The 12,699-nt window shown below is 35.3% G+C and overlaps 1 protein-coding gene across 6 annotated transcripts in view; it reads left to right on the forward strand.

Annotated features, from left to right (window-relative positions):
* The window catches only part of ATRNL1 (attractin like 1), an 802,849-nt gene that overhangs the window by 216,779 nt on the left and 573,371 nt on the right, over positions 1 to 12,699 (forward strand). For 5 of the 6 annotated variants that reach the window (XM_061403577.1, XM_061403579.1, XM_061403580.1 and 2 more), the window contains one exon: positions 5,408 to 5,545. In XM_061403577.1, coding sequence (XP_061259561.1) covers positions 5,408 to 5,545 — 138 coding nt within the window. Of the gene's footprint in view, positions 1 to 5,407; positions 5,546 to 12,699 lie in introns of those variants that run through there. The other variant, XM_061403582.1, reaches the window with a different exon arrangement.

Below are 12,699 nucleotides of genomic sequence, written 5' to 3' on the forward strand. Positions count from 1 at the left end.
ACAAAGGCAGCAATGGTAGTTGTGAAGAGATTCCATGGTCTGCAGAGCCTGACATACTTGTGTGACCTGAGTTGAAGAAATATTTCAAGAGGTCATTTAAAACTGCTTTTGCAAGCTGCATGAGGCTTTTCTTATTTACAGAGCAGGTTTTAATCCTGTTGTTTAATGTTGAGGTTTCTCTACCATATAGACAATGTGAATTTCAACCCAACCCATCTGATTGGCACAGGCTCTCATAAGTGACTTTTGTCTTCTATGCAATATGCCAGTGGACTTAATGTTCTTTTCTGCTTCTTTGGGCTTTGATGTATTTTAGTACCTTTTACTGGAGAAGGCAGTGGCACCCCACTCCAGTACTCTTGCCTGGAAAATCCCATGGATGGAGGAGCCTGGTAGGCTGCAGTCCATGGGGTCGCTAAGAGTCGGACATGACTTGAGTGACTTCACTTTCACTTTTCAGTTCCATGCATTGGAGAAGGAAATGGCAACCCACTCCAGTGTTCTTGCCTGGAGAATCCCAGGGATGGGGAGCCTGGTGGGCTGCCGTCTGTGGGGTCGCACAGAATTGGACATGACTGAAGCGACTTAGCAGCAGCAGCAATACCTTTTACACAGAGAGAGGCTACACTTGAAGGCTTTAAGCATTATAAATATGGTTCAGGTTATCTCTTAAGTATGCCAGAGATTATATCTCCTGGTCATCTGGGTTTTGAAACCCAAACCCACTAGCTCTGCTTGCCTAGTCCCATGTATAGTAAAGTTCTGTCACTAGCTCCAGCTTCTCTTTAACATTCTTCTTTTGAATCCCAGTTTTATTTTTAGCAATGATAATTCCCTTTTCTTTTAAAGGACTATGTTTTGAAAAAAAAACTTTTGGGTAAATTTTAGTCTTGACTTTCTGTGTGTATTTTTTTGAATTTTATTGAGAATGCCAAGCATATATTTTTTAATGTCTTACATCTGTTTTAGAGAACACATATTTTTCAAAACTATGTATTTTATTTGCATATCAAATGTATTTTTCATGATGTTCTATTTTGAGTTTTTTTCTGTTTGTATGTATATATGTGAAGAGCCATCTGCACTAGTTTTAAAATTTAAACAAAACAATATGGATGACTTCTCTTTAGTTTCACTCATGTTACAGAACCAAATTGTTACTAGAACTGTTCAAGTAACAGTGGATCCTGGAAGAACTGTTAGGTACAAGCTTACATTACCCTTTGATCCAACAAGCTGACGGTAGTGGAGAATAGAGCATCGTCCTAGGTTTCGTGGTGTATCCTTTTCCTGTATGTTTGATACAGTTGTTACTCCTGGGTCCTGCTCTCTATCACATGCCTTCTTTGCCATACTAGTTACAAACTTCAAGAATGACCATATATATTTTTTTTTCTGGAAATTTTGCTGCAGTTAGGTCTAAATTATATCAGCCTTCTGTATGGTATATCCATTACTTGGAACCTTAGACTTTGCCCTATCACATTCTAGCAGCAGTATGGAGGCTACCAATGATGTGCTTCTGGATTGCACCATAACCCAGAGCTGCCTTCAGAACTTCTCACTTTTAGGAAGGTTACAGTTCAGTGGCGTTATGCCAGAAGTCCTCCTTTAATTCCAAGAGATATAGTAGGTTTCTACTTTCTAGTTTTATTTATGTGGTTGTCATCCCAACATCTGTTGGATCATGGAAAAAGCAAGAGAATTCCAGGGAAACATCTACTTCTGCTTCATTGACTACACTAAAGCCTTTGACTGTGTGGGTCGCAACAAACCGTGGAAAATTCTTAAAGCGATGGGAATACCAGACCACCTTACCTGCCTCCTAGAAACACATACGCCAGTCAAGAAGCAACAGTTAGAACCAGATAAACAACAGACTGGTTCCAAATTGGGAAAGGATTATGTCAAGGCTGTATATTGTCACTCTGCTTATTTAACTTATTATTGTGAAATGCTGTACTGGATGAAGCACAAGCTGAAATAAAGAATGCTGGGAGTAATATCAATAACCTCAGATAATATGCAGATGACAGCACTCTTATGGCAGAAACTGAAGAGGAATGAAAGAACCTCTTGATAAAAGCTGTTGCTGCTGCTAAGTCACTTCAGTCGTGTCCGACTCTGTGCGACCTCATAGACGGCAGCCCACCAGGCTCCTCTATCCATGGGATTCTCCAGGCGAGAACACTGGAGTGGGTTGCCATTTCCTTCTCCAGTGCATGAAAATGAAAAATGAAAGTGAAGTCGCTCAGTTGTGTCCGACTCTTATCGACCCCATGGACTGCAGCCTACCAGGCTCCTCCATCCATGGGATTTTCCAGGCAAGAGTGGGGTGCCATTGCCTTCTCCACTTGATAAAAGAGGAGAGTGAAAAAACTGGTTTAAAACTCAACATTCAAAAAACTAAGATCATGGCATTTGATCCCATCACTTCATGGCAAATAGATGAAAAAACAATAGAAACAATGACAAACTTTATTTTCTTGGGCTCCAAAATCACTACAGATGGTGACTGTAGCTATGGAATTAACAGATTCTTGCTCTTTGGGAGAAAAACTATGACAAACCCAGACAGTGTATTAAAAAGCAGAGACATCACTTTGCCAATAAAAGTGCATCTAGTCAAACCTGTGGTTTTTCCAGTAGTCATGTATGGATGTGAGAGTTGGACTATAAAGAAAGCTGAGCTCTGAAGAACTGATGCTTTTGAACTGTGGTGTTGGAGAAGACTCTTGAGAGTCCCTTGGACTGCAGGAGATCCAACCAGTTAATCCTAAAGGAAATCAGGCCTGAATATTCATTGGAAGGACTTATGCTGAAGCAGAAGCTCCAATACTTTGGCCGCCTGATATGAAGAGCCAAATCATTAGAAAAGACCCTGATGCTGGGAAAGACTGAAGCCAGGATAAGAAGCAGATGACAGAGGACAAGATGGATGGCCATCACCAAGTCAAGGACATGAGTTTGAGCAAGCTCCGGGAAATGATGGAGGACAGGGAAGCCTGTGTGCTGCAGGCCATGGTGTCTCAGAAAGTAGGGCACAAATGAGAGACTGAACAACTACAACAACAACATCAGACTACAATTCCTGTTGTTGCTGGCAAGTTTTCTTATTATTTCATTGGTAATCTTTGAGGAGGATATTAGATGAGATTACTAAATTTAGTAATTTTATTCAGAAGTTAAGGCATTTATGTTTCTGATGAAAAAAATGTAGCCAGGGGTTTCATAAAAATACTTGTAGTAACCTATCTCTTATTCTGACTTTTTCAGGTAATACTTTACATGTAGTAAGAACTCAATAAATTTTGTTTTTTTACCTGAGTGAATCAACCCTAGTGGCCTTACATAAAATTTTCTATAAAAAATGACTTAAAAATTTAAGCACAATTTTAAAAAATTAAAGTTCTTATCATTGTTTTTTCTTATTATAGTAGTAATATGAATTTATAGTAGAAAATTGATGATGTAGAAAAATCTTACTAAAGATAACCACCATTTTTCATGGGCATATTTATACATTTCAAAACATAAGTGTGGTCATTCTAGATATGGGTCAGAAAGATCCCCTGGAGAAGGGTTGGCTACTGAATCCAGTATTCTTGGGCTTCCCTTGTGGCTCAGCTGGTACAGAATCCGCCTGCAATGCAGGAGACCTGGGTTTGGTCCCTGGGTTGGGAAGATCCCCTGGAGAAGGGAAAGGCTACCCACTCCAGTATTCTTGCCTGGAGAATTCCATGGACTGTATAGTCCAAGGGGTCACAAAGAGTCAGACATAACTAAGCAACTTTCACTTCATTTCACTTAGATGCAATGTTTGATTTCTTACTTTACTTACTTTATTATGAATGGTTTTCTTGTTATTAAATTTTCTCCAAGCTGTTTTGTAATATAAAGTTTGAAAACTATATTGTAATTCTCTCAGTTTTATTAGGAGTAAGATTATTGTACATTTTTCCTTGATGGCTGCATGCCGTTTTTATACTATGTTATAGTAGAATTTTTCTGTAGAATATACAGATGTATATTGATGTTAACTCATGTTGATGACCTAGTCTCTTGGGATTTCCCTCTTACTTTCAAATTTTGTACATAGAGTATGTGTGAAATTTAATATCTGATCTTTGCTTCATACATCCTGATTGTGTGTTTGTTGCTGCTACTGATTAGATGTGTTGCTTAATCCTGGCTTCTTGATCTTGGAAACAATCCTGACAATAGTACCTTCTATACAAAACTGTTGTGAGGATTAAATTACATAATTCATATATACCACTTGGTGTTCTATCTTGCAGTGGGGTAGTAATTACAATATTTAAGAAAACTGATGCAGTATGTGAACTGACAAAGCAGAATAGATAACAGCACAGACTATTGCAATCGATTTAATAATAGTGGCTTTACTGGTTTGAGGTGAGGGCGCTAATTAAATGCATAGTTGTAATAATAATGAAAATGATGTTTCTACAAAAAGTTACCAAAGTTAATATTATGCCCCCAATAGGCAATAAACAGGAGCTTTCATATATAAACTTTACTTCTCATCTGAAATTTTAAAATTCTATTGTAATATTAATATGAAAATATATTAGATCTGATATCAAGATATAAAATATCTCATGCTTCAAATTTCTTTGTTTTAGTTCACATTTCAAGTAAAATTTCTAGTAAGCCTTGAAGCTTTTCTTGCCCAAGAAGATAAACATTTATACAAATTAATTTAAAAGTACTATGTTAAATTTTACACCGATGTATTTTCTTGAAGTAAGGCCTTAGCATCACACAGTTTTCTCTGTTTATTGATCCTTTTTTATTATACCTAAGGACAAATGAAACATTTTAGCATTTTTATCAGAGCTATGTTATTTATTCTTGTGTTAACTTAATAGACATAACAGTCACATGCATCTTTAAGGACTATGTTAAAAAGTATTCCCTCCTGGTGGCTCAGATGGTAAGGAATCTGGGTGCAGTTTGGGAGACCCAGGTTTTATCCCTGGTTTGGGAAGATCTCCTGGAGAAGAGAATGGCTACCTACTCCATTATTCTTGCCTAGAGAATTCCATGGACAGAGGAGCCTGGTGGGCTACAGTCCCTGGGGTTGAAAAGAGTCGAATGACTAAGCAAATAACACTTTGACTTTTCATTCTCTCCTTAGCTATAACTTTTATGTTTCACTTTAATTTTTAGCCGTTATGTTTTACAGATCATAAGCAAAATTTATCCCATGTTAATATTTTGAGATGTATGTTAAAAAATAAAGAAAAAACACTTGGGAAATGCCATTTGTACTTTGCTGTCATTCAGATTGTAAAATAAATTCTTCGTCTTTATGGCAGTTATACTTGATATTGTTATGTAGATATTATCAACCTTTTTTTTTTTTTTTTACTATTTTCTTTAGCTTGCCAGTGTAATGGACATAGCACTTGCATCAATAATAATGTGTGTGAACAGTGTAAAAATCTTACCACAGGAAAGCAGTGTCAAGACTGCATGCCAGGTTATTATGGAGATCCAACCAATGGAGGACAGTGTACAGGTAATTATTTTTTCTTTCACTTCAATGTAGTTTTACTATAGGAAAGAAAATTAAGAAAGATGAGCCCCTTGTGGAAAATATATTTTATTAAAGAAGTTTTTTTCATTGAGCATTTTTGGAAGATAATATGTATTTATTGAGGGCTATGAACTATAAAAATTCTGTGATATACTTGCTTTAAGAAACTCCTACTTTTTCTTATTTGAAAATGAATACATATTTGCTATAGGAAACTTAGCAAATGCAGACAAATTAAATTTAGAAATTATGTGTCATCTCAGTATTCTGAAAAAAAATCACTGCTTATAACTTATTTTTAATAATAGTAAGTGATCACTTTACATTTTAATTTAGAAATAAGAAATAAAGATTTTGTGTATGCCTTATATCTGGTAAGTTTTTGTTTGTTTTTGACAAACATAAGGTTTAAGAGAATGGGTTTGGAATCAGTTGTTGGCTGAAATTCCAGCTCTGCCACTATTTAAATGTATGGCTTTGGGTAATTCACTTAACCTTAGAGAGTGCTTCATTTTTCTCATATGTAAAAGTGAAATGATAATACTTCATTGGATTGTTGTAAAGATCAAGTGAGATCATGTGTAATGGAGGCACATGTAATAGGAATTAAAGTACATTACAAGAGCATTCTAAGTGCTAACTATTACCATCTCAGGTTTTTGATCCTGAAATCCTTTTATCTGTTTTCTTTCTCTGTCTTGCTACTTTTTTCTTCCTATTTTTTGAAAAAGAAATTTTGGTCTTTCTTTAAAAAAATTTCTTTCAAGTTGTAATTTTTCAATAACTGTCTTCATTTCTAAGTTGGTCCTTGTTCCTTAAATCTTTACTCTACTTCTAAATGGAGAGTGTCTGAATAGCACTCACAGAAAAGCTGTGGTAAGATGCAGAATCTTTAGAGAGAACTGGGCCTAGGGCTGATCTGGACAAAAATTTTAATACTACCTGCATTTTAAAACCACCTGGAAAGCTTTTTTAAAAATATGGATGTATAGGCCACTCCCTAAAATAATGAAATCAATCTCTTAGTTTAGGTCCTAGGGTGATTCTTGGTTCTTTAAGTCTGCCCAAACGACTCACATTTACACTCAGAGTTGAGAAAGACAGAATGATGAGCTATGTCCTAGAGTCAATGAAACTGGCGGTAGCAGGTTTCCATTCATTTCTGCTGAATGGAAATTTTGCTGTGCCCTGATTGAGGCTCTAACACATGAATTGGTTGACGCTTGCATTTTCTGTGCTTGAGGTACTGTACTCATAGCTTATATTCATTGTCTCATTTCAAGACAACTGTAAGGGAGGAGTCACAATTGCTTCCTTTTTAGGTATAGCCAAATATACAAAGAAGTTAAGTAAAATGCTCAAGATTATACTGCTACTAACAGGCAAAAAATATCTGATTCTTAGACCTAATTCTTGACTATCAATGCAGAAGTAGTGTTAATGTGAACAGGGAGGATCCAGGAACCCTTAGCCAAAAGCCACAGCTTAGTGCTGTGTTCAATGTGTAAAGAAGCTGCAGGAGATACCTGTACAATGGAATCCAAAACATTCAGAGCTTGTCTATTATAATCATAGTATTATATTTTGTTATTTTATGTTTGTTGAGTAAAAAGAACCATCCTGTTTTCCAAAGCTTTTTACTACTAAATTTTCTTTAGCCAAAAATTTCACTGGACAAAAAAATGTATTTCGATAGATTAGATAGATAATGATTATTTACAGGGCTTCCCAGGTGGTGTGGCTGATAGATTCTGCCTGCCCATGCAGGAAACACAGATTTGATCCCTGGTTTGGGAATATCCCAGGAGTAAGAAAGGGAAACCCACTCTAGTATTCTTGACGGGAAAATTCCATGGACAGCACAGAGTCAGACATGACTGAGCTACTGAGCACAGACACACACATACACACACACATGCACACACACACATGTAAATGCTTTGTTTCCATGCCTTTAAGGAAAAAAACCATCTCTGGGTTTTTTTGTTTTTTTTTTACATTGCAATTTTTATGTGTTTGCAACCTTTCAAATATTTATATATAATTGTTTTAATTTACTTTTATAAAAGTTATTTTATTTATGCTCTCCAAATTATTTTAATGCCTATATAATAGTGCATGGGGATTTTGTGAAGTAATTTGCTTAATATTTTCCTGTTATTTATATATTGCTTCCATCCATAGCCCCATTTTTAAAGGGTTTTTCTTAAATTGGGGTCAAATTCACATAGCATAATATTAACCGTTTTAGGTTACAATTCAGTGGCATTTAGTTCCTTTATAATATTGTGTGACCATCGGCTCCATCAAGTTCCAAATTTTTTTTGTCACTCCAGAAGAAAATATCATATTTATTAAGCAGGTATTCCAAGCCCCTGGCAATCATTAAGCTGCTTTATGTATTTACTTGTTCTGAATATTTCATATAAATGGTATTATAAAATGTGTGACTTTGTGCCTGGCTTCTTTTACTTAGCCATAATATTTTTAATATTAATTCTTGTTGTAGTATCTATCAGTACTTCATTCCTTTTTACTGATGAATATTATTCCACTGTATACATGTATCACAGTAGTTTTACCCATTTATTTATTGATGCACATTGCTTTTTTCCCACCCTTTTTGCCTATTGTGAATACTGCTACTGAGAACATTACTGCACATGTTTTTTGGGGGGGATTTCAAGTTTTTGGTTGTTTTATGTATCAACTAGAAGAGGAATTGCTGGGCCGCCACTCTTTTACTTTCTGTCACTTTGAATATCATTAGTCTAGATACCTCAGATAAGTGGAATTTTCAAAATTTGTCCTTGAGTGATTGGCTTGTTTCAGTTAGCATGACATCTTCAAGGTTCTTTCATGTTTTAACATATGTCAGAATATCCTTCCTTTTTATTGCTGAATATTCTGTTGTATATGTATACTACATTTTTTTGATCCATTCATCTGTTGAATACTTGAGTTGCTTACATCTTTTGACTATTATAAGTAATATTGTGATGAATATGGGTGTACAAATATTTGTTCTTTTTTTTTTTTTTTTGGTCTCTTCATGTGCCTGTTTCACACTTGTATGTCTTTAGAGAAATGTCTATTCAAGTCCTTTGTTCACTTTTTATTTGGATTATTTGGTTTTGTTGTTGTTGAATTCTGAGTTCTTCATATATTGTAGTCATTGTTATTTAATTGCTAGGTCCTGTCTAACTCTTTTGCGACCCCTGGACTGTAGCCCATCAGGCTCCTTTGTCTGTGGAATTTCCCAGGCAAGAATACTGGAGCAGGTTGCCATTTCCTCCTCCAGGGGATCTTTCCAACCCAGGGATCGAACCTGCGTCTCCTGCATTGGCAGGCGTATTCTTTACCACTGAGCTACCAGGGAAGCCCGTATTCTAGTTACGAGGCCCTTATCAGACATATGATTTGCAAGTATTCTCTCCCGTTGTATAGGCTGTCTTTTCACTGTCTAGACAGTGTTCTTAAAGGCACAAAAGTTTTCAGTTTTGATGAAGTCCAGTTTATCTCTGTTTTTCTGTTATTGCTTGTGCTTTGGTGCATATCTAATAATCCAAGAATATAATGTCATGAAGATTACCCAAAGTATTATTTTAATTTTTTTGCCAACATAGGCAAAAGGAACTTTGAATAACTCTATTAGTTAAAAGCTGTTTTAAATTAAAATAAGTTATTATTATTCCGACAGGCAGAGTGCTTTTAGAAATATGTTTCCCTTTGGGAATCATACTTCTCTGCTAGGTTTAAGATTAATTCAGTTATTTCATATTATTTTTGTTGCTGACATTATACATCTGTAGAGCTGAGGTACAATGCAATAGAAAATTAAAGAGAATGAAAGATAAATACCTTTCTTTTTTTGCTGTTGCACATTCTCTGGTAGTTTATGAAGCTTTAAATAATTCCTTATAGTTTCCTTGTTGCCCAAATTTGGCAAAATAATATTTTGCTGTCTGTGACTTTTCTATGGTGATGTGATATATGAAATTCATTTTTATTTCTTATAGCCACATTAGTTATCTAACTAAATCAAAAATATGCCACATGCAGTGAATTATATTTAATGTGGCAAAGGCTAAAATCAATTTATAAAAAAATGAGAGGCAAAGTTTATTTCTTCATTTTTTTTCATTCACCTCATTGAGAAAAGTTCATTTTTCCCTTAGTATTTGCATTTATTAAAATTCAAAGTCCATAGTGGTATTAAGGGAAGTGAGGAAATAGATTTATATTTAAATGGTAAGGCTTAAATGTACTGTAGATGTAGATATTCTTTTAAAAATTCAGCCTACTAAAGCCCTTTAACATTGTTGTAAATATATAAACGTACTTACAAACTTTTGTTAGTTGTTTTTAAACTATGGTATATTTATGGCTGTTCTATTAGTGCAATTAACTATTGAGAGTGCTTTATTATTAAGCTATTTTATTTGTTATTAATGTTCAGTCAGATTCCTTGATACATACTTATTCTGGTGCTGATAACTATTTATCTTCCCAGGTGATGCTTGTTGTAAAGAATCCGCCTGCCAGTGCAGGAGACATAAGAGCTATGGGTTCAATCCCTGGGTCAGGAGGAACCCCTGGAGAAGGAAATGGCAACCCACTCCAGTATTCTAGCCCAGAAAACTCCATGGACAGAGAATTACAGTCCATGGGGTCACAAAGAGTTGGACACAACTGAGCATGCACACACACATCTATCTGTCTGTCTGTCTGTATATATATGCAGCTATAAAAGAACATAACATTGTTAAGTGTTTGGGCTTTGAAATCATACTGATTGGATTCATATATTGGCACTGTCACTGTCTCCTTGGGTAGTTATTTCACCTCTTAGTGTCTCCCTTTACTCACCTGCAAAATGCAGCTGAATTTCATTTATTGTGTGGCTTGAACAAACAGGAAATAACATGTGTTTCTAGCAAATGCTAGCTTTACAATGCAAGCTGATATTGCATATTATTATTATTTAGAACGTCATTAGGGTTAAGTATTTTAATATAAGTGTATGAATCATATTTGTGGGACAGTATTGCTTTTGCTGTATTATCTCCAATATGACTGATACATTTTTGTCGAGAAAATAAGTAGAGAAAATTTCATTGAATAAGAGTAACAGCTCAATGTGCTACAACAATTCAACACTCATTATACTGTATTACTTTGTGGTGAAGGATTATTCTTCAATTCCCCAATTATTGACTACTTACTATATGCAAAGTAGTATGTTAGGACTTAAATTTATATACAGTTGACTTAACAGAGATTTGAGCTGTGCAGGTCCGCTGGTACATGAACTTTTAAAACAGTAAATGCTGTAGTACTACACTGTCTGCAGTTTATTGAGTCTTGTGTATAGAGGATGTGCAACTGTGTGTAGGAGGAACCTGATATCTGGAGGAACTGCACATATGGAGTGCCCGACTACAAATTATATAGGATTTTTCTGTTGCACAGAAGGTTGGCATCAGCAAAACATTTGTTGTTCTAGGATCAACTGAACATTGTGTAGGTGCTTTAATAGTGTTATGTGGAAGCTGAATGACGGAGAAGGCGATGGCACCCCACTCCAGTACTCTTGCCTGGAAAATCCCATGGATGGAGGAGCCTGGAAGGCTGCAGTCCATGGGGTCGCCAAGAGTTGGACACAACTGAGGGACTTCGCTTTCACTTTTCACTTTCATGCATTGGAGAAGGAAATGGCAACCCACTCCAGTGTTCTTGCCTGGAGAATCCCAGGGACGGGGGAGCCTGGTGGGCTTGCCGTCTGTGGGGTCACACAGAGTTGGACACGACTGAAGCGACTTAGCAGGCAGGCAGAAGCTGAATGACAGAATCACGGACTAAGATTAGTTTTCATGAGAGTATTGGGTAGGCCCTTGAAATTGAGGGCAGTTTACAAGCTTAATTTTATGTGATTGCCATTAGTTGCATGTTTTCACAACTTTCTCTGAATATAAGAAACTAAGCTATAATGTTATTAATCTTAAAAATATTTTAATATATTTAGATATATTTTTTGTTTCATTATTCATAAAATGTACCATAAGACAAAAGCTCTCCATACTGAAATATACAGACATTTAAACAAATGCAGTCTTGGGACTTCCCTGGTGGTCCAGTGGTTAAGATTCACCTTCCAGTTCGGGGGTGTGGGTTCGATCCCTAGTCAGGGAACTAAGATCCCAATGCCTTGTGGCTAGCAAAACAAAACATAAAGCAGAATGCATATTGTAACAGATTCAGTAAAGACTTTAAAAATGATCCACATTAAAAAAATCTTAAAAAATGAAATCTTGTATGAATAATTTGCTTCATCTAGGTCTTACTTTTTTTTTAGTTTACTGCAAGATGTCTAATGGGTTTTGTTGATGTTACAAATAAATTCTTTTCCTCTAACATTGCATGCATAAATTGTTTTAGTAAATCCGATTTTGTATTTGCTTATGTCTTTTAGTTCATTTTATTATTCTTTTTCTAGGTTCTTAAATAGTATAGTTATATGATTTTCGTTCTGTGTATTTTTACTTTCAATAGTGTTAAATAAATATTTTTCAATCTGGGATATAAAGAGTTCTTTCAACATAGTGACAGTTCTATTTTTACCTTTGTTTCTTATTAGCAAAACTTATGTTTTTCTTTTTGGTATGCTATTAATATCTGTCCCTAGCAGGCTTTTACAGAAACAGTTAAAACTTTACTAAACACACTGGGCTATTCTCTGAGACTTGAGGATAGTAAAGAAGATGAATGAACTCTTCCTTCTCTCTGCTGAAATAAGAAATTTTTTTCATTTTAAACTTTCCTTACATATTGCAGATTGTTCATAGAGGTTGAAAATTTATACCCAGATGAACTTGAGCATTTCTTAAGTGTAAGAGTTTAATTCTCTCAAAATGGGAGCATTGGCCTGAATAATCTAAAAATGCAGATAACAAAAATCACTGGATATGGAAATCTTGTTTCTGTGGATTATTTTGACACAACAAAGTTAAAAATGTGTATTTTCTGAGTATACATATCATCCTGTGTGGCCAAGAAACTGCAATATGAGATTTTAAATATTTCAAAGCGAGGACACTAAATAAATAATTGCATTTATATGGTGATATTTAGCATAG

This window comes from Bos javanicus, chromosome 26 (assembly GCF_032452875.1).
Source record: "Bos javanicus breed banteng chromosome 26, ARS-OSU_banteng_1.0, whole genome shotgun sequence".
Taxonomy (NCBI): Eukaryota; Metazoa; Chordata; class Mammalia; order Artiodactyla; family Bovidae; genus Bos; species Bos javanicus.